Source organism: Myodes glareolus, chromosome 17 (genome assembly GCF_982192425.1).
Source record: "Myodes glareolus chromosome 17, mMyoGla1.1, whole genome shotgun sequence".
Taxonomy (NCBI): Eukaryota; Metazoa; Chordata; class Mammalia; order Rodentia; family Cricetidae; genus Myodes; species Myodes glareolus.
The window spans coordinates 54,180,890-54,204,493 of NC_142042.1; the positions used below are offsets into that span (position 1 = coordinate 54,180,890).

The 23,604-nt window shown below is 37.4% G+C and overlaps 1 protein-coding gene across 2 annotated transcripts in view; it reads right to left on the reverse strand.

Annotated features, from left to right (window-relative positions):
- Positions 1-10,764: 10,764 nt before the first annotated feature.
- Trim33 (tripartite motif containing 33) overlaps positions 10,765-23,604 on the reverse strand; it is a 92,436-nt gene continuing 79,596 nt past the window's right edge. The window contains exons 14-20 of one of the 2 annotated variants that reach the window (XM_048442167.3): positions 23,110-23,266; positions 19,878-20,227; positions 19,149-19,272; positions 17,121-17,195; positions 14,256-14,408; positions 12,729-12,779; positions 10,765-12,649 (exon numbers count right to left, since the gene is read on the reverse strand). In XM_048442167.3, coding sequence (XP_048298124.2) covers positions 12,437-12,649; positions 12,729-12,779; positions 14,256-14,408; positions 17,121-17,195; positions 19,149-19,272; positions 19,878-20,227; positions 23,110-23,266 — 1,123 coding nt within the window. In that variant the 3' untranslated portion in view covers positions 10,765-12,436. The remainder of the gene's footprint in view (positions 12,650-12,728; positions 12,780-14,255; positions 14,409-17,120; positions 17,196-19,148; positions 19,273-19,877; positions 20,228-23,109; positions 23,267-23,604) is intronic. The other variant, XM_085677900.2, reaches the window with a different exon arrangement.

The window sequence follows — 23,604 nt, forward strand, 5'->3', positions numbered from 1 at the left end:
TCACTCGGGGTCGAACTCTTCCTCTGTGTGGGTTCTGAGTCTCGGCCCCAGTGCACTGGTTCTCGTCTTGTCGTCTTGTCATTAGACCTCCCGTTTGATTGCAGCAAGGACGGTCTCTCGTGAGTTACTGGGGGGGTCGCGTCATCCCGAGGCTTGAGTGAGAGTCTCCCCAACTCGGGGGTCTTTCAAGGTGACTTAACCGTCATCTTAATTGAGAGCCAGGTCTGGTGACCAAGTCCCGCCATCTTTACTGAGGTATTCCCTGCCTGGTCCCCCAGTGCTGACTCTGTTGCTTGTGTGTTTTGTGCAGTGGCATGCCTTTGGTAAGGTCCACCAAAATTGGGCATCTACTTCGCCCAATTCCTGTTCACTCTGTGTGTGTGTGTGCATAAAAGTAACTTAAATACACCTATGTTTACTGTTAAATGTTATAATTGTCTGTTCACTGTATCTCATTCCAGACTACAAACACATTCTCATGTTTTAAACTGGTATATACTTTTTTATTAAGATTTGTTTTATTTATTGTGTATACAACATTCTCAGTACTCTTCCTGCATGCCAGAAGAGGGCACCAGATCTCACTACAGATGATTGTGAGCCACCATGTGGTTGCTGGGAATTGAACTCAGGACCTCTGGAAGAGCAGGCGGTGCTCTTAACCACTGAGACTTTATATTTAATCCACCCCTCATTTAAAATATATTAAACTGTTCTCTACTATTGTCAGTTCTGCTGTTAACCTTCTACTGCAAGCAGTTTTTTCTTCTTTCTGTCTTTTACAACTGTAAATCTTACCTGTTAAGTTGAGAGCCAGCACAGTCAAGCTCGGACCCAGCTCTCCAGGCAGATTCTATACTGTAGTTATAACTTATCTATACCTGGTAACAGCCCTCAACTGCTCAGAGATATGGGGAATATGGTATTTAAATATTTAATTTTTAAAAGACTTTTCATAACAAAAAGAGACAGGTTGGCTCCTAGCAGCAGCACTCTACTTCCTCCAAAGAAGACAGAAGACAAATGGGCACAAAACAACATCCATCTGCAATTTGCTTCAACCGCTGAACACTGGGCAAAACTGCCTTTCATCTAAACTGAAGATCTTCAGACAGTGGACAGAATCACTGGAATCGACAGCCTAGCTGCTCAGGTCAAGGTAGGTTTGTCTTCCTACAGATTTCTTAGCTCACAGGATCTTCTAGAGCCTGAAAGGCCCTGCACTAAACACCAAGAGGCAAATAGAACCTTCAGAGAACATGGAGGACCCTGAGAAGTAGCTCTAGGTGCCAACCAAGTCATTTCTCTTGCCATTTTTTAATCAATAACTTAAGTAAAATTTTATCCTTCTCAAAGATCTCTGATGTAGTTTGACAGCTGAAAGGTTTTGTCATTTAAAAGGACAGCATCACCAAGCAAATTTCAACAAGATATTCTCTCTCACACTGCCTTTCATAGTCTTAAAGATACTTTTCATTATGCAAAAATATCTGCCAGTTATTCTGACATAATTATGCTACTGTTTAAAACTTCTGTTTTCACAAACCCAATGAATTCTTGTGAGTTCCAGGGAGCCAAATTTAAGGATCTACCTTAAACAGGTCAGATACAACCCTATCAATTCCCTGGTCCTAAATTTTTTTTTCTAAACTTAACTTTGTCCTCTGTTCTGCCAATACCATAAACAGGTGTAAGATACACCAGACATTTCCATACCACAAACACCAGACAGAAGCAAACAGACCAGCTACCCCAGGATGTGACCAGCACCCAGCTTTCCCGGGTTCTCCCATCCAAAGACAATGCCCACAAATAGGCAGGAAGCAATCTTGAGAATCTGTGGCCCCAATTCCTTTAACCTGTTATGCCTAAACTCCCGCCTTTTTCTTATAAAAAAAAAAAAAGAGATAGGCATGTAATGGTCTGTCCTGTCCCTTTGAGACAAGCTCCACCACTCCCTCCCCCATCTGCTGAGGCAAGTGGATCTTTCTTTCACTTTCAACCTGAGCTCTCTCTCCCAAAAAGGTAGCTTCTCTTCTCCTCTCCCCTGTCTGTTTCTCTTTCTCTCTCTCTCTGCCTCTCTCTGCTCTTTCCCCTTCTCCCCTTCCCCCTTTCTGTAGGCCCATATTTCTATATTGGTGTGGCAGCCAGGCTCTGAAGCCATAGGCCCACCTGAGGTGGTCGTGTAGACCTGCAGACAGCTTGTCACTGCCCTCAACAATAGCCAGGATGTACTATTCCTTCTCTTTTGTTATAAATGTAGATCACTTGGAGAGAGGTGTTTGTGGAAGCTGATTACTTAATTGCAGGTGCTGTCCCTAGCCAGGGTTCCCCAGAAAGAGAATATAAATGAGGGGGGATTAAGAGATGTTTTGATATAATAAACTGGGGTAGATCTTCAGGGAGAGAAGCCTGAGATGCCCTTCTGTGATGACCGTGTAAGCTGTGTCTGGTTATTCCTTAAGCCTCCATACCAGTCCAGTTAGGGAAAATAGTTTTCTATGTCGGGGCCTATGGGCCCTGACACCTTTCCCCCTCTATAACCCACTAAATAAATATTCAACCTCACTCTTCATGGCATGCCTAGCCATCTCTGTCTCTCACCCACCATGGCTCCTTGTGGGACCGGCTCACCCACTGCACGGCTTCCTGCCTAGGACCCATTGCCCCTCAGGGAATGGTGCCATTTTATTTTTACCAATACAGTGTTGATTAATTTTTATGTCAACTTGATGCAATCTGAAGTGAGCTGAGAGGAGGGAACCTCAATCGAGAAAATGCCTCCATAAAATCAGCAGGTGGAGGAGAGAAGAGGAGGGGTTCAAACATACAAATTGGAGGCTAGCCAGGTACCTGCTCACTCATCTTCACTGTTGAAGATTTCCTTGTCTGACTTTGTGTGCTTTTTACACGGCCCACCTGTTTCTTGGTGAAACCCAGAAACCCACTTGGGGTTCATACAGGTTCCTAGAAGTCTCAACTGTTTTCCTGTGGAGACTCAAAAATGTGAGCCTATTTCCACCTTGTCTGAAGGTCAGAGAGTTTTAGCTTGCTCAAAGTTGTCATCATTCCACCCTGATGGAAGATCAGAGAGTTGGAACTTACCTCTATTCCTTCAAGGTTATTGTCTGTTTCTACCTCAACCAAAGGTCCCACCTAGATTCAGAGCTGAGAGTTCTACACTCTCAAGGTTATTGTCAACAGGTGTGGCTAATATCCAGACCTTGCATTTCAGGAATAGAGAAGTAGGTATGTTTCTACCCCAAACAAAAGTCTAAAGATCCCACTAAGTTCCTACTCCCTAAGGAGAAAACATTGGATTCCACTCAGGGAGTTGTTTGCCTACAGAATGTTTTGGTCTAGGGTGTGAGCATTACTTGTCTTGTTCTAGCACAGAATTGTTTAACTAAGAATGTAGCCCAGAGCCTTCAACTGGTATGTTCATTTCCTTGTATCATGTTAATAGTTTTTTTTTAATCTTACTACAACTTTTTGGGGTCGGGGTATTTTAAGCAAACGGAAATTAAATGTGGACAATTTCAGTATTCACTGGAACTCCCTCCCAGTACTATCCTGTTTTCTGTTTTATTGTTTTCACTTGCATCTCCATTCTCTTTACTTATTTTCTATTCCCCATGCTCCTACCCTGGTAAACAGTATTTTTGTTGAAGCTGGTCTCCGTCATTTTGCAATAAATCTGTGGACTTTTCAGCCATTATTTCTTTAAATGTACTTTCATTTTCCTTTTCTTTTTTGGATGTGGTAGAATTTCTCTTTAGTACTTTCTAGTGTCCTTCACTGTCCATTTGATACAACAGTGTCATTATATCTGTGTTAACCTCCTTATCATTGGTTCCCTTTAGTTCTGAGAACAGAGTTTTTGGTGGTTTGATTTTGTTTAAGACAGGATTAACTATGTTGCACAGCCTGACTACCAACCCTTGTGCTCAACAGATTTCCTTCCTCAGCCTTAACTTCCCCAGTACCTAGGACTTCACATGTGCCCATGCTACTGTGCACATCAAGTTCTGAGTTTGTTGCTTTTTGCAGTGCCTTGCAAGCAAGCATGCTACAACTGGGGGGTGGGAGGGTGGTAATTGTAGTACCAAGCTGTTCTCAATGATGGTTTTCAAAGGTTTGCTATTTACTAGCTTTCCATTTGGGCTAGGTTTTTGGTTTTGGATTTTTGTTTGCTTTTTTTTTTTTTTAACCTGACATAGCCCAGGTCATCTGGGAAGGAACGTTGGTTGAGAAAATTCACCAGATTGGCCTGTAGTCACATTTGTTGGGCATTTTCCTGTGTTGTCTAAAAAACCAAGCTGAACAAATCGTGAGCAAGCCTGTGAGCTTAAGCTGTTAAAATATTTTTCAAACAGGGTCTTATGAACAAACGTAAGTGGCCGGGATGACCTTAAACTTCTGATCCTTCTGTCTTTACTTGCCGAGTGCTAGGATCAGAGGCATGTACCACCACACCCAGTTCATATGGTGCTAAGGTTTGGACCCATGAATGCTAAACAAGGACTCTTCAAGTTTGTACCTGGCAGTAGACCCTGGATGCTACGTAACAACCTGCCAGGTAAGATGTGCCTACTGTGCAATAGCGGCACGACTGTTAGGGGGACTAGTTGTGGTCTAGAGTCCGCCTGAGCATTAGTAGAGAAACTGCCTTTATCAATCTGTAGATTGCCTTGATGCAGAAGGGAGCCAAGCCAAAGGTGGTGGTAGCAACCCTTATGCATGTGGTTCTGGGCTGTGTAAGAAAGCAAGCTAAGTATGAGTTTGTGAGCGAGCCAGCAGAACTCCATGGTTTTTGCTTCAAGATTCTGCTTAAACTCCTGCCAGACTTCCTTCAATGATGAACTTACATGGGGTTTGTTCCTTAGAAGGGAACTCACATCAGGTACTATGAAAGTGGTGAAAGGCCCATCTTGAGAGAGGTCATGAGCCCTATAGGGGAACCTACTACTATTGTTTTGTTAAATGGACAAGTTACCAAATAACCTTCTAAATATTTACGATTATACTGAAGCTCGGTACTACGTTCAATATTGGCCAGAGCAGCTTCTTTTTCCCAATGGGCACCAATTAAAGCTCATAGCTGGTCAAAAGTGCTGAGAATGACTTCGCACAGTGAGTGCTCAGTCCCAAATGGGACATCTGTATCAACTCCTCCAAAGCTCAGGCAGCAGTGAGGCAATGGCACAGATGGGAAGGAGGGCTGTGAAATACTAACTTCTAGACGTGCTGTGGCTCACACTCATGAACTCACAGCCAGCAACCGGAACCTGCACAAGAGCAAGCCAGCTGACATTCTAGCCTGGATGGGAGGACTCAGCATTTACTCACACTTACTTGAGGAGCTATGGGCAACTGATGGCTGCTGGGGAGGGGGTAGATGAGTCAGTTTTCTTCAGGTCACTGGAAGGCTACCCATGCCCTGGTGGATGGTCCCACACCCAAGCACATGCACACAGCACTAGATGGAATCAGTGGGTTATTTAACAAATTAAAAATGAAGGAGGCACGCACGGTGAAGTTTTGGAGAATGGGAGAGGGGACTGGGTTGAGTATGATCCAGATATCCATGTATGACATTATCAAAGAATAAATATTCTCAAAAAAATACACATTTTCAAGGCCATTAGGGGACCTGAACCACTACCACATTATTCATTATTCACCTGGCTTCCATCGAGACTCACAAATGTTATCTGCTACTTCTTCATCAAGTATGATTTCTGCATACATGGCCACGTAACTACTAAAATGAGCAAAACGATGACATCATACCTCCAGTAATTTTAACATGTCTTTCCAAAGGGAAAAGTTATACTCTGTCACATCTTAGAAAATCAAACATTACTCCAGATCATGTAAGAGTCCATACCACAACTTTCTGAAACGTTCCTCAAATGTCTTTAGCGGCCATGGTCAAGTAATTCAGTATCAATCCAAGCTGGATCCAGCACATAGACTGGCAGTCCCAGCTTCTCAGGAGTCAGATCAGAGAATCATTTGCCCCTAGAAGTTAAAACCTAGCTTAAGAACTCAAAATCAATCAAAAAAACCAAACAGAAAAAGCAAACAAACAAACAACAACAACAAAAGACCCATGGGGGGGGGGCTGGAGAAATGGCTCAGTGGTTAAGAGCACTGCCTGCTCTTCTAAAGGTCCTGAGTTCAATTCCCAGTAACCACATGGTGGCTCACAACCATCTGAAATGAGATGATGCCCTCTTCTGGCTGCAGGCAGACACACAGAATATTATATACATAATAAATATTATAAAAACCACCCAAGTTCACACCCTGTACTCGATTCTTTCAGTGACTGACTTTGTTCTTTTAAAACATACAGGCCAAAGGTCTCACAACTGCCCCCACTTTCCCTTTATTTTACTATTCTATATACTTAGACTGAGGTCAAACGCTACCTACACCAGTATATTTATAATTACTCTAAATATTTTTAAATAAAGCTGTTATTTTTTGAAATCAATCTTACCCAACATTTGAGGCATTTCACACCATAAAGAAGGTTCCTTTGGGTACTGTCAGAAACAAATGTACATAAGTATTATTGTCTTTCCAGATCACTAACAGTCACATCTTTACAAGTGAGAAACTCATACACAAATGGCAAACGGCAAGGTGTTTATCACCATCGGAAGCTGTGTAACATGAAAACTGGAAAACTAGAGACAAAAACTACCATTATCTTTCTACTTCTGTGTTTAGTCTCTAAAAATCCAAAAACTCTCAAAATCAACAGATCAACTAAATTAATATATTATTTGTAAAAGATAAGAATTTGGAATATATCTAGTGTGGAAGGTCTTTTTCATCTCTAAAAGAGAATTTTTTTTCTCTTTCAAAAAACTGTTTTTGAGACAGGATCCCACTATGTGGCCCAGGTTGGCCCCAAACTAAAACTCTCCGTGGGTACTGAAATTAAGGATGTACCCGATGCCCACGGACAAGTCCCACCCGCCAGATACACTCATCATCATCTCACCAGCCAGCCACGTGACTAGGAAAAGTCCACAAAAGCAAATGGCAAAACCGGGGCTCAAATCAAAGTCTGCACAATGAATAAACAAAACCCATCTTTACTACATAAAGACCAGCTACAGAGGATACCAACTTCCTGTTTGATTTTTTACTTGGCAACTCATGTACTTAAGTTTAAAGGTGACATATACTTAAGGCCAGGGTGACCTTCCAGAAGGGTTTCCATCCACCTTATTCACTTTGCCAGCAGAGTTCACACCACTAAATCTTGAACCACTCATGCTGTCTATGGCTTCCTTATGGCTAAACCCAATTCATCCTTATCTCTTGCCAAACCACCACCACCTCTCCCTTTCTTGAAAACTACTTATGCGACTCACTCACAGGTCTTGTGCACCAATACTGATCATAACATTATTCTAAGTCTAAAACCTTCACAGTTGAAGGTAGGGCTGTATCTTTTAAACATCTGTGTCTAGTGAACTGCAATTAAGTCTCAAAAAGAAAAGAAATTCATTTGAAAACTTTTGCAATTTTCTAATTTAATAGAAATAACCAAAACAATGCGGCTTTTAAACAAGGCTTCAAACTAATCTAATACAACTTCTACAACACATTCCAGAGCATTGTAACAAGAATTATTTACAAGCAGCTAATGTATTAAATAACCACGAAAAGAAAAAACTTGCTTTTATTACACGGCAGCAAAAACACAGGAACAGAACAGTAAGAAATTGTAACCTTGTTTAAAAAATTAAATATGACCATTTAGAGAATACAATACCACAGAAACAGCACTTTTTAAGAATCATTCTGAAGGATAGTTAACTATGTGCAAAAATAGTAGTAATGAGGGGAGGGCCAGTTCAAATACTGGAAGCAAGAACTAGTAAGGCTGTGACTTGAATCCTTTCGTGTGTGCTTACTTCTACGTAGAAACATTAACAGGCTTTCCAACTGCACACACCCTGTGTTGTAGGCTTATATCCATGTTTCACTGCTCTAAAACATAGGAAACGCCTACATTTCTCAGGTCAGGAGTAGGCATGCATTTCATTCTTAAGAATGAAATTTAGGCCACAACTGAACGGAGTATTGGCACTTCAAGGTCGTTTTGGTGCCTCCACTGGGATCTGTTGAATGTCACACAGTATCGTTTTCAGGTTTTAAAGAACACTAGAAAAGGGAGAACCTTGATTCTATACATTCTGTAGTTTTAACAAATATACCCAACTTACTTTTGAAGATAATTTAGTTTCTAGATACAATAAAAATATATAAAGGATCATGTAAGGAAACAGAAGTAACCAAGATGGAAGAGATGCACTTCTGACCAAGTAAAACATGCATTTAGCCAAGTGAAGAAGCTGTTATACCCAAGAGTAAATGCTGACATTGGAAATGTCTATGTAAACTGTGGCATATAAATTTTTTTCCTTAAAAAAGTACCATCAATTTTTTTTTACTCAAACAGCTACTTTTAAAAAAATATGCAACTTTCCCCAATTTTTTAAAATAAAATGCCACAATATATTGTCATTACTTCCAGCATACATTTAAATTTCTTAATTCTTTAAAAGATAGATTGGGTGATATGCATACAAACTTTCCTATAAAACCACCATCCAGGAGAGGGTTATGACATGCTATTAGGCAACAGACTCAAAGCAGCGTTATTGCTTTATCAAGGAAGCATTAACTGGAAGAAGTAAGTTAATCCAGGTCAGGTGTACAATTCAACTGCAATACATCTTGGAACTCTTATTAATCACCTTCAGCAGATAATTAGTAGAGGCAAAAAGGGTGTGTACGCTTGACTATTGTGTGTGAGGACATGTGTGGAGGAGGTGTGTAAGCTCGCAGGTTGTATGGAGGTGTGTAGGGTGCATGTGTGGCAGTCAGGACAACTCTAGGTATTAGTCCTCACCTTCTGCCTCCCATTTTGCTGTAGCGGCACTGGGCTTCCAGATGCACACTACTGTGGCCACCACTTTATAGGTGCTAGGGATGCAAACCCAGACTCTCATGCTTGTGGAACAAGTGCTTTCCACTTACCAACCATCTCCCCAGCCCAAAGAAGCTGTCTTAATTTGGGGACTTAGCAAGTTTTTAAAATTTTTATTAAAACTACTTACTGATTCAACCTAATGCTGGCTACAAGAAATGAATTTTTGTACCTAATGTGCTATATATGAATGAGGCTGGGTACCAGATGTAAAGGCTAAGGGGGGAGGCCTATAGAATCCACTCCCCATTTTGGATAGAGCAAACTGTTTAATTACATCGTGGTAAACCACAACCCAAGGGCATAGTTGGAAGACCTCTGAATCTGTTGGCTTACTAATAATTACATGGCAGGATACCTGCTGAGGTAATTGATAAATCTGTAATTTGCACACTTTAAAGCATTATGTCTTTGGATTAACTAAAAAATTCCAAAAACTATTATAACCAATGAGGACTGACTTTAATAACCTAAAAATTCCGAGTAAGAAACAAAAGTGTGTGTGTTGGGGGGGGGAGGAGACACAACAAAAACTCACAATCTGTTGATTCCAAAGAGGGCAATTTCAGCAGGTGAGCTAATGTTTTAGCATAGCTCCATGGTATCAGTTTGATGCTTGTTCAGAGCAAGGTTGATAATCTGAGCAGACTCTAGAGCCCTCACACACCACCCCTGATAAAACAGTCCCTTTGCTCACTTAAGCAGTGGAGTCAGTGCTGAGACAGGTAAATTAAGGTCAGTAGAACAGGCTGAGAAACATTTATTCTTAGTTCTCTGTGGGGAAAAGTAACCCTAAATTCATCAAGAGCTTTGAAGGATTTAAAGGAATCAACGTGTGAACTCTTCTCCATATCTGGGACAGAGGCTCTATCAAGGAATACAAACTGAGAGTTATTGCATCTGCACCTAGGACTTAAAAGACACTCTACATTTGTCTTTTAAAAATATAAACAGGGAAATATGAAATAATTTGAGTAAGAATTTAAGTTTTTATACTTTTAAACCATACATGTTAAAGCTAAACAGCTTGGAAACACAATGATTAGTGTGCAGAAGTGCTTTATAAAAGTTAAAGTGAGTATCACTGAAGAGTTGCTTGTTGATAACAAATTAATTCCTCCCTCAGCAGCAGGGGTATCTCTGCTAAAAGAAATGGAACTTACTACACACTGACCATAAAGAAGCTTCTAAATTGATGTTCTTATATTAAAACAAGCAAAGGGAAAACAAAACTCACATATAACATGAGAATGGCTTTAGTGGGAAAATTTGCTTAAAATCTGCGCCCACTTGACAGAGCTTATTTATAACTATTACTAAGAATTTAGTAAAGGATTAATATGAAAAGCAAATACAAAACACTGGCTCAGAAGTGTCACAAAATGAAGTTAGGCCCCTATTCCCCCACTTGACAAAAATATGCCCTTAGATAAACATCTACTTGCAAATCAGAATCATGAATATCAAAGAAAAGAGAAAAATAGGTATAAATAAAACATCTTAAAAATAAATTTTCTTCCCTTCATAAAAAACAGAACTTGAAACTTCAATAAAATAATAAATCAGTTTGGAGCATTTTTTAAATGAAGCTTAATTTATAAGGAAATTAAAGCTAGAAGGAAGCCAAGAGATGAAGCAGTAGTATGATCAATATTGTTTAAACGCAGTATGAGAAGGCCTAAATCATACTCCTCTTTACCCATATCCCTTGTTAAGAAAAGAAAAACCCAAAGGAATCTGTATAATAATTTCTTTAGAGCACTTTATTTGATTCAATGCACACTAAAAATATTCACTTCTTCGACAATTAAGTCAAATAGTTTTCTGAGTATGTCTACAGTCTGAACTGCTTAAACTGATTTTTTTAAGAGGCAAGTGATTTGCCACACATCTGCTGACACCTGAAACGCTTCTGTTGTTGATTCTACTTTGGTCACTTTGCAATTCTACTGTGTCCATACAGAAGTAGGACTATAACTTTTAATCCAACGGAGATGCGCACACAGTCTAGAGTACACTTGATTTGAGCATCACAATGAAGAGGAGAAAATAAACCAGATCAAGTTGGTCTATCTGCTTCAGGTATTGCTCCTGTCATCAGGTAGTAAGCAAAGCTGGGTGTACTCCAACTACCATTCACATGGGGATTGGCTCGTTCTCAGGATTTACTTACAAGTATCTTCTAAGTCATTTAAAGCCCCCAGTCCATGCACATGTCCCACTTGGTGGACAGATGAGTTATCTAACCCCACCGGGTTTATTTCAATATTTTGATATTTCAATAATAAGCTGCTTCTGAAGATTTTTTTGAGAAGTCTGTTCTCTATTAAAATAAGATAGAACCTCAAAATATGAATGTGAACATTAGAAATAGACAGCATATATTACAAATCCATTCTTGATAGGAACATTAGTAAGAATACACATTAGCTTAAAAAACAGGATCAGCAAATGTTGCTGATCTGCCAGAAGTCTGAGCTCACTATTTACAAATAAGACAAAGTGAAATACAGAAAATTGTACACATTTGGTAGCTGACAGATTTCTGTTTACCAATAGTGGTCTACTGGAAACTGGTACAAAGAAAGACTGGGTGAGAGTCAGTTGTCACCTTCTCAATCTAATTTACATGTACAGAAAATTTTGAAATAAATGTTCTGCCTTTTGAGGGAATAACTAACTGCATGATCAGATGATTTGACCAGTACGTGTAATTGTTCAGAAGGGTTTTCTGGAAATGACTTCCATAAATCTGTATGATCCACTACTGAAGTTATCATATTCATTTCAGTACACCACTGAAGCTGACTAGATGATCAATAGTTATGTTCCTAGACCCTACATCTAAGTAGAAAATAAAACTACAGTTGAGGTCTTTAAACCAATTTAAAAACTAAGGCCCAATAGATCAAAATGAGAGAAAATACAGTGGCATGATTCAATGCATCTTTAGTGACATTCAAGTGGAATATGATCTACTCGATTTTTAACCAGAAAACAACCCATTTGTGTCTGTGTAGGAGGAGACTTTTAAGTTGTTTGAGTAACTGTGTACTCTAGCAGAGACACAGTTGCAACATGAGCCTCGCCTAACTCAGCATCCTGCACCAATTAACACACATGATCATTTAAGTTTCTAACAGAGAACCATCTTCATTTGTAACAAATCCTCAAACTCTTTCATGTCTGACTTTGCTCTTACTTTAAGTTGCAGAGCTCTCTCCCCATTTCTTGACAAGAATGTTTTCTGTGTCCATTATTTCAATCTAATACTGTATGAAAGCTACCGCTTCTTTAAGGAGGTACCCACTGTACACAGGATATTCCAGTAACACTTAAATAAAAGGGCGTTTTATTTTGTTTCCTTCTTCTGTTATTTCTTTCTTTTTAAAAACAACTGATTAAGTCCACGTCATTTTATTTTATATGCACCGGTCTCTCATCTGACTTTAGGCGTTTTCTGCGAGGTTGTATAAAGTCTTCATCAGAGTCTTCCGTTACTTCACCATCATCCTCTTCCTGCTCAAACTCTGGCAAAGGAGCGAAGGTCCTGTCTGAGTAGATCTCTGAGAGTTTATCTTCAAAGTACAACGCAACTGCTTTCCCTGCCTGAGCTACTTCTGAATCAGCCTGCAAGCAAAAGACAGGAATAGTCACCTACTGATAATGCATATTCCTTCACCAAGTTTGCATGGTCTGAAAAGCTTACCTTCAAATTAATCTCTTGTGTGTCTGCATAAACTTGAACAACTTTCATCATCTAAAAAGGATACCAGAGTCAAAAAAAAAAAAGGGAAATTATAATCCTTTCTAAAGTTAAGAAACTGTATAGGATTGGTGACGAAAGTCAGCCATACTAGGGAGAACAAATTGCTAAAACCAGGTTAAGTGCTACCTAAAACTCTATAGAACAAGGAAACACTTTCTTTACAAAATTGTTAATAAAGTTACTTTGAAACCTCAATAACAATTTCATTCCAAATTATTGAGGTCAATTTTAGTAGGAACTAATCTGAAGACATCAATCTACGTATTTGCGAAAGTATTTGCAAAACAAATATTAAAAGAAATGCTATTTTTAAATCAGCCAAACTTTTTACAAGATAATCAGAATTTTATCGTGATGGATGGCAATACATTATCACAAATTAATTTTTTGTTTTGTTTTGAGACAGGGTCTCCCTACACAGCCCTGGCTGTCCTGGAACTACTCTCTATATAGGCCAGGCTGGCCTAGAACTAGCAAAGATTGGCCTGCCACTGACTCCCCAAGTACTAGAATTATGGTGTGTGCCACCATGCCTGGCCTACAAATTAACTCTTAATAAAATAGGCAGAATGTGTCTTTTTGTCAATGATAGTATACAATAATATATCCATTTGAAAATAATCTTTTTTTTTAAAAAAAAAGACAAAAAAAATCTAGAGTTTATACGAAGTAAGATTTTACTGATTTGTTCTGAGGCAAAATCATAGGGACTTTGGCTTGAGTATTAAGGCACCTCCTGAATGCCTCTAGAGACAGCTGTTGGTAGAATTGGATTCTCATCTAAGACCATTTTCTTCTCCTATAATGAAAATCCTCTATAACAATAATAAACTTGACTTTATTCCAAAGACAACAAAGTATGCCCTTGACTGAGATTATCAGTTACATTTTTGTTCTTAAGGTATGGGTAATATATCTTTAGCCTCCAAGAAATAGATAAAGTTAACGAAAGTCTCATTGAAGAAACCAAACCCTCATGATTACATATTGGTGGTACTATGGGTATTCAATTTATTCTTAACACTCTGTTTTATGTGGCCAGTGATGGAGCTAAACATGGCACTGTTAGGTTTCCCATAAGTGCCCAAATGTGGGCATACATAATCATGTCCCACCAAATTACTTCCGACTACTTTCTATATTCAACCACAATTTCCTTTGGAAAGGATATTCAAGAACACTCTTAGTGTCTCATATTTAAGAATACACTCTAAACTGTAAATAATAAACTTTCTTCTCTGGAGCGAAAAATAAAATCAAATTTCACTTTTATGGAATGAAGCTTTGTTTTTTATAAAGTTAAAAAAAGTAAAAACAAGAAACAAATAAAAGTAAACAAAACAAAAAACCTAAAAACAAAACAGGATATTCTTTCATCAGGGAAAAAAAAAAACCCAAAAACCAAATAACCAGGCAAAGGAAAACTAACAAGCCAATAAATACTCTTTAAGTTGGAAGCTAACATACTTCATTAAACCTTGCACAGTTCTTGAAGATCAAACGGACATCAGCCACAAAATCATCTGGGATTTGGTAGTGCTGGGAATGTTTTTTCTGAAGCTTCTTTTTCACCGTCGATAAATCCATTGGTTTCTTTATAATTTTATAGTAGTTTGGTATCTATAAAATAAATCATGGCAGGTCAGAATTCTCCAAAATATCAAACTATTTAATTTGAAACGTACAGCAATATTGATTATATTTGAGGTACAGCAAATATATTTCAAGTTTTCTGCCCAATCGTATCTTGAATACCAAATTTTACTGCAAAATATGTGGTTTCTATGGCTACTGGAAGTTCCAAAGGTCCTATCATTAATAAATATGAATGAGACAAAGCCACCTGCAGAAATTGCCTACTTCAAAACTTAGTCATATCCAGCTCATTTGGTACTTATTTAAAATTTTTAAAGGAGAAAGGAAAAAAAATTTAAGTATATTAATGTACAGTGTTGCAGAAGACATCCTCACTTCACAAAGAATTTCAGAAATACTGGAAAGTAGGTTTGCATTAGTGTTCTGATTCCACCTCTGGCCACAAGTTTTCTACCCATGATATATAAGTGTACACAGTAAGGCTGCTTTAAGATTTTGGCTACTGTTTTGAGACAGTCTACTATGCAGTTCATGCTGGCCTCCAGGGCATCTACCACATTGGTAGCAGTACCATAGTGAGCAAAAAACTACCTGAATACGCCATGAAAAGACTAGAGAATTATTTTCTATTGTGAAACCCTGGAACTTAAAATAAAAGGGCTTTTTAGAATTGATGATTAGTACCTGTACAAGACACTTTCCATTTGTTAAATCTTTTGTGCTTTTAAAATTCATTTCTTAGCCTATTTAGTAAACAGGTCAACTACTATTTAACAGTCTGTTAACATGGTGACATTCAACAAGTAGCTAACAAGTGCACACAGCACATTTTATTATACTACTAAGGCAGTGAGAATCTCTAGCCTGTTTTTTAAATTGAAGTATTTTAAAGTCTTTATTCCAAGTCTCCAGTAGAATCAACAAAAAACCATTAACAAGCAAAGTTTTGCAGGTGTCTTTTCTCAACCTTAACTATTTGCATCAAGAGGACTTTCAAATGGCAAAGTCACTGTGAAAAATTCATCCATATACTTTTATTCAAGAAGCATTTATACATTTATTTTCTCTATGAGCAACACTGGAACATAGCAGACACAGACTCGTAAATAAAATTAGTATTTCTACTATACAATTAGAAACAAAAGGCAGAAAATAGTGTTCTCGGTTATAAAGTTAGCTGACACGGAATGTGGTAGTTCACACTTGTAATTCTAGCTCTCTAGAGTTAGAGGCAGGAACCTGTAGGGAGAAGAAAAATAGAAGAGGAAGAGAAGAAGGAGCTAAAAGAACAAGCTGTTTGCCCCCCGTTCAATGTTCTTCTCATCAAAATTATTTTCCTTATGTCAACCTTAAAAGGAGAACATAGGAATAAAAAAGTTTCTATCAGAGCAACATACACACAATGTTTTTTATTTTTAGTGTTTTAAAAGACAAAGTACAGTGTCTTGCATAAGGCCAGGCTGGCCTCAAAACTGCTATCTTCCTACCCTTGGGTATTACTAGCTACCCAAGCACTAGCAACAAATAAACCCATCTAACAAACTGTAATTTTAATAAAAGAATCTTATATCCATTTAGCTCTAATAAGGTTCTAATTTTTGAATGAGGACATAGTTCAGTAGTGGAAAATTTGCCTAACATGAAGTCCAGATTCAATTTCCCAAACCAATACACATACATATTAATTAAACAATAGACCCTTAGCAATGTTATATACTATTTATATACACATTTTATACTGATTGCTTTATATAATCTTCTGAATATTTCAATAAAGTTCAGTATAATAGTGGCACACATCTTTAATCCCACCACTCCAGAGGCAGAGGCCAGTGGATCTCATATACATAATTTTTTTAAATTGTAAAAACAGTATTTTAGAAGCTGGAGAGATGGCTCAGTAGTTAAGAACACTGGTTACTCTTCCAGAGGACCTGAGTTCCATTCCCAGGATCACAACAGCTCACAACTGTTGCTAACTATAGTCCTAAGGGATCCAATTCTGGTTTCCCCAAGCACCAGGCATGCACATACTGTACAAATACACATGCAGACAAAACATCCATATACATAAAAATAAATTTAACAAAATAATATATTTTTAATTCTAATTTTTAAAATATTTGTTTTATTTTTTAAAAAGGTGTTTACAAAGCATTTAATCCCAGCAGTGGGGGTGGGGGGCAGAGAAAGATCTCTACAAATTCCAGGATGGCTGGTCTCAATGTCCCCTGTCCCCCCACACCACCCCGAAAAAGGAAAAAGGTGATTAGAGTCTAGAATGAGAGAAAAGGAAAGAAAAGAAGACATTGCCCAAAGAACAGAAAACTTCAGTTAGGCTGGTGTAAAAGTTCTATTATCTACTGCCTGACTTACATGTAAATCCTATTAATGATACACTGCATAGTTCAAAATTCTTTAAAGGAGTTTTGACATTCCATTCTCATCACAAAAAAGTTAAGGTAATAATGGGTATGTTAGCTTGATTAACTCTTTCAATTTGTATGTAGATCAAAACATCATATTATGCCCTACAAATATACACAACTTATCAATTGAGTTCTAAAATTTGGAGGAGTTATCAGAAGCTATTGAGTCACAGAGTAGTTAAGCAACTTACTGAAGAAGATCTGTCTAAGCCACATCCCATATTCGGTGTTAGATTGCTTTACCAGGATAAAATCTGTATTAGATTTCTTTACCAGGATAATACTAAGCATTTAACTTGTAACTCACCGAAACAGGAACAGGCTCCTGGAATTCAATACTTAATTCATGGCAATAGAGGTAAAGCAGGAGACGTTCACATTTCTGATCCCCAAAAGAAAAAAGAGACAAAAATTTTTTGGGGGGTCTGGCAAGATATTTTGGAGAACATAGCTACAAAATATTATCACAACAAACTGAACAGTGTCTTCTATATAATAGATCACAAAAAAATTTTGATTTCCATTAAATTTTGAAACTATGTTCTATTCTACTTTAGCTAAGTATATCCTAAATAGAACTAAGGCAATTTATCTATTAATCATATCTATAGAAATATGAGTCATAAAAACAACTTACAGTAAATGAGTAAAAAAATTTTCACCATTGGTACCGAGTGCAATTCTCTAAGGTAAGCAAAATCAAGTATTCCTGTTTATCAAAGACTCCACTAAGTTCAAAATGAACAAAAACTCTCTTCAATCCAATTTTAAAAAAATCTTCTCTTTTCATTCGTACTTTTATCCTTTTTGAGAAATAGTTTTACTATGTAGCTCTGGCTGATTTAGAACTTCTATGTAGACCAGTCTTGACCTAAAATGTGTGACCACTCTCGTACCTCTGCTGACTTACAAGATTTATAAGATAAACTATTATACAAAGATGTGTTATATTAGTAGTTTTATAATTACTTAAACTTTGTCTAGCATTAGTTTCTATATCCTAAACACATTCCTTCTCTTCACAGAAGGATTTTCTAAGTATTAGATATTCAAGTATTAGATTAGAGCCAAATTTAATTGTAATGACCACAGAACTACATTATTTGGTCACTAGAAATCAGGTTGAGATGAGATCAGCAAAAATTTGAAATAAAAGACTTTGAGTGTCATTTTTAACATGGGAAAATATTAAAGAATAATAAAACAATGAAGTGATAAATTTACTTTTTTAAAAAAAGGAAAAAGAACATTACTTAAATACAGAAAAACAGATTAAAAGGGCAAAAGAAGAAACAAGAAAATTATCACAAAATTATTACAATAGTCCACTGAGATAGGAACTGTCTCTCTCTTCAGTCTGAGGATTTCATTGAGGTAAGAGCTATCTGGTGGTTAATTGCTTTGCGTCTCTGATCTTTCAGCTTGAACCTCAATTATCGGTCTCTGGGTTTTTATTATTCATGCTACATCTGTTCCCCAACAAAAAAAGGTGAAATATAGTGACATTTTGTTTATGATCTAACAAATAAAGCTTGCCTGAAGATCAGAGTAAAAAGCTGGTCTACTAGTTAGCCATACAGGCCAGGCAGTGGTGGCACACACCTTTAATCCCAGCAGCCACACTACATTCATAGAGGCCAGGCAGTATAGTGCATGCTTTTAATAACAGTACTAGAGAAGAATATAAGACGGGATGAGACAGGAACTGTCTCTTCAGTCTGAAGAGCTAGCAGAGAAAAAGACCTTTTTAGTGGTTGGCTGCTTTGCTTCTCTCACCTTTTAGCTTGAACCCCAACATCTGTCTCTTTGGTTTTTTTTATCTGTGCTACAGTCCACATAAGAAATTATGAATGCGTTAGAGTGGTAATAGTGGGGAGCTAAAGCAAAATGGCATTATAATCACAATTAACTTTTTATCTCCTAGGTTTCTGGTTCCAACAATAGAGGTGAAGAGTATTCCCATTTAGTGATTGGGAACACTGAGAGAGGAATTATGTGCCTGGCACTTGCTATCATTTTGGAGGGAGAGGATCAGAAATCAGGATTTTAGTTGAAATATACTAAGTGTAAAGTCTGACCGGATGGTATAAACCTGTAATCTGAGCACTCACAAAGGAGAGCTACTGCAAATTCAAGCCCAGCCAGGGCAGTCTAGTCAGTCACAGACTGCTACCTTTAAAAAATCTTGGTACACCAAATGATACAAAACATACCAGGTAATGTGCACAATACCCAAGGGTAGGGATTGTACACTGCATGGGTGAGAGAGGGAGCACCTACATACATAGGCTAGCAACCACAAAATCACTATTAACAAGTCAGCTTCGACACTTACCCTTTGGTCCACCGGGCTTAAGCCCTGTGCGGTTTTCCCCTTCTTACTGTGTTGCATATTATCACAATCGTATTCAACTTCTGGCTTCCCAATATCTCTGCAAAATGTGCATATCCAGTCCCCACTGCACAAGGAAAAAGTCAATTACTCCATGAATCACAACAAAGACTATTCTGGAGAAGACAAGTCCTTAGCTGTAAGTTTCTAGTTTCCTTAATTTCCAATTTTGTAGAGAAAAGAAGTTTATGTATTTGTTAAATCTCTTAACTTGTACAATATCCATTGTCACTTAATCATTATGCAAACACAGGCAAATTTTTTCTTTTCTGTTATTTATCTATTTATCTATCTATCTATCTATCTATTTATTAATTATATATACAATATTCTGTCTGTGTGTATGTCTGCAAGCCAGAAGAGGGCACCAGACCTCATTACAGATGGTTGTGAGTCACCATGTGGTTGCTGGGAATTGAACTCAAGACCTTTGGAAGAGCAGGCAATGCTCTTAACCACTGAGCCATTTCTCCAGCCCCCAGGGGGTCTTATGTATGCAAGGCACATGCTCCACCACTGGCCTACATATTCTCAGCCTCATTATCTGCTGGTTTTTGCAGTGAAAAAGTTCCATCTTTAAAATGGATTTTTTTGAGAAAAGCCTGAACAACTTTCTGCTAGACATTTAGATTTGAGAATAACAGGATTACAAATCAATTCTTTTCCTGGTACCTTGGAAAGCTGAGAAGGGTTGGAACATGACAAGTAAGATGAAAGACCTTCGGACATTTTTCACAGCATAACAGATCCCCTCCATTCTGGCAGACCGCACACCAGTCTTCATTTGGGTCATCATCTTTGCTGTTGCCGTCTCCTCCAATCCTTGCCGACCTGTGCATGAGGTTTCGCACTGGAGACTTCCCATTAACCAGGCTACCGAGTCCCGACTGTCTGCAGCTTTCATTCACATCTGCAGGTTCTGTTTTCACGTGGTTCTCCAGGCCTGCTAATGTATCCAGCTCACTCTCTAGATGGAGGTTAGTTGAAAGAGGTGGTGTCAAACTACTCTCAGGACTGCTCAACTACGAGAAAACACAGACAAATATTTTTAAAAAATCATTTAATCCTTACTTGTAATACAGCACGTATGTATATACATTAAGGTTAAATTAAAATGCATACATAAAACTATTCCGTAAATCACATTAGTGAAACAAAAGTATATAAAAATTTGTTGACATATGCTAACATGATTTTTCAGGGTTTGGTCCCTCTAATATTGGTTCACTCAGATAATTTGGAAATTTAACCATTATACACAGTGATTGAGAAATTAACTAATAATCATACTTTTCTTACAGAGAGGTTATTACAATTTACTAATCAAAATCAGTTATATAGCATTTGAGAAGTATTTTATGCTTTCTTTTGGCATACATTATTCAATTAATGCAAGATTATGGCAATGTAAAAACAGATCTTTTATCACACCACCCTCTTCAGTGGGGGCACTTTCTTTTTTTTTCCTTTTTAAATTATAAATGAAGCTTGACCAATAGCTCAGTGTTATTACTAACTAGCTCTTACAACTTAAATTAACCCATTTCTATTAATATGTCATGTGACTTGTGGCTTTACCTATCCTCCAGTATATCTTCCTCCCTCTGCATCTCCTGGTGACATTCCCAACTCCACCCTCCTTTCCAGCATTCTCTCTGCTCCAAAAATCCTACCTAGCTACTAGCCAATCAGCTTTTTACTAACATTGATACCAATACATATTTATACTGTACAAAGATTGTTCTATAGCATCTCTAAATTTATTAAACTATTATCATGGGGTGTGTGTGTGTGTGTGTGTGTGTGTGTGTGTGTGTATCACAAAAAGAAAAAAATCAGTAAAAGAAATGAAATAATAAAGATGAGAAAATAAATAAAACAAATGTAAAATATGTAATGATTATAGTAACAATTAATAGCCATCGTCTCAAAAATGTAAAAAAAAAACAACAAAATTTCACTTAGATTAAGCAAACCAGAGCAGATTCAAATAAAATCAAAGTTATAAAGGGAGACATTGCCATTATCACAGAAATTAGAAGGCCTATTTGTCAAATTTGGTAACTTAGAATAAATGCCCACTTCTTGGTATCAGAAAGAATGAATAAGAACAAAAGACATTTGAATAAGCAATAGTTTCCTTCCCAAAAAAAAAGAAAAGAAAAAAAAAGGCCTGGCACTAGATGGCTCCACTATGTGGTTCAAGTGAGCAAATACAGAAATAATACTAATTATGCTCAAGTTACCAAAAAGTAGAAAAGGAAGTGATCTTTCAAACACTCTCAAAATGACAGCATAACCCTGACAACACAAGGAGGAAAACCATGGTAAGCATATGTAAAAATCCTCAAATAAAATACTGCAAACTGAACTAACAATGCCTTTGAGAATCTTCAGTTAGGATTCATCACAGGAAGGCAAAAATTGTCCAATATACAACTCAATAAACAGGATACTCCCTGTTAAAGTAACAAGCAAAAAGTCCATATGTTCACTTTTAAAACATTAAAAAAAAAAAAAGTTCAATATCCCATGATGAACTGAAAGTAGTGAGCCAGCTAAGTATAGCAGAAACGCATTCCAATGAAACAAAAGCTATTCATGATAATCTAATAGGCTGCGTGTTTCATGGGGAAAAGCTAAAAACTTGCTCCTAAAAGAAAAAAAATAAAGAGATGTTCACTTCAACTACCTTAAGTCAACATACTTCTGGAATTCTTAGTCATGACAATCAGGCAAAAGATGTGCAAAGTGGAACAGAATTCATAATGTCACTATTTACAGGTGACACAATCTTATATATAGAAATGTTCCCAGACTCTATCAAAATATTCAGAATTAATAAAAATTATAGAACATCTGAAAAGTAGTGAAAAATATCACTATCTGCCATGAGGAACTCTCTGAAGTAGAAATCAACAACTATATGGCTATGTGACCTAGCAATCATATTCATATATCGAGGAAGCATCTGCACTGCCATACATACAGTATCATACTCACAGTGGCTAGGAATCAGAGAAATCTACATTTGAATCGGTGGATGAGTGGATGAAAGTAATGCACATCTGTACAATGGAATAAAATCCTGGCCATTATGACAACAGGATGGAGATGAGTGAACAGAGACAGTCGCTCACATGTGGAATAAAGGAAAAGTTGATATCATGGAAAAGAATGCTGGTTACCTTAAGTTAAGGACCATAACATGGGGAAAATCTAGGAAGCTTTATCAGTGAGTATTAATATATCATTTGGGAACTTTCTAAACTAAGAGTTTTAGCTGAGGAGATGATGACATTGTTATAGACAACCAACTAAGGTTGTAGCTTTTTAATCCATACAAAGCACTGAACATAATAATACATTGAGATTCCTATGTGTCAGTAACACAGATAGAAAAGTAAAAAGCCTGGGCAAGAAGAATAATAAAGCGTGAAATAAATGAAGACAGGTTTAAACTTTCCTCCACTGTTTTATAAATTGCACAAACTATTTCATCTAAGAAACTCTAGAATGGTTACTATGAGACAAAAAGAAAATCTATCACAAAGACTTTGATCAACAATCTTCTTTCACACGAACTATCTTAGTGCTGAGCTCCTAGGTTACAGACCACAGTTAAGGTTCTCTTGTGGCCATAAGATCCTATGTGTACAAAGAGAACATTAGCAGAACATAATTTAGCATCATGGCGTTAGCATAAATATAAACTTCAAGATAATATCAAGTCATACTTAGTGCTTTCTGATTAATTATAGCTCACTCTTAAGAGCAGAAAAAGAAAAGGAGATGCTTAGCTTGTGTCAGACATAAGAATTTAAAGACAAATAGATATGCCTAGTATGATGGAAGATAAGCAATGTGACCTCCTTTCGTCATCTTAGAGCCTGGGGGAGCTTACCATACAAGCACTCCTCCTGCCATCCTCTGTCTTCTCTTGTTTCACAGCCCCTGAGAAGCTGCAGATCTCTTCTTCAGTCCCAGGTTCTTGCTTGACTTTCACCTGATCAGATTTGAAACTATGACTTTTCTCAGCAGTTCTTCCTGAAGATCCACAGCTAATAAGAAGCAAAAGCCACATTTGATCGAAAAGCATAAATAAAAGTACTATTATTAACGATAGTAGACAATTACCTCAAAATGGAATTGTAACAGACATAAGCCCAGACTTTAAAAGTATATTTCATGATCTGAAATACTTAAGAGTGAGCAATAAACTATTTAAGGATCCTAGTAAGTGATTACATTTCCATGCTACTACAAGCTGAGTATCCATATCTAAAACACCTGAGGTTAGAGTTTTGAGACATGTTTTCCTATTCTGAAATATTTACAAATACAGGATGGGATAACCTGGGATAGAACTCAAGTATAAATATGAAATCCATTTATGTTT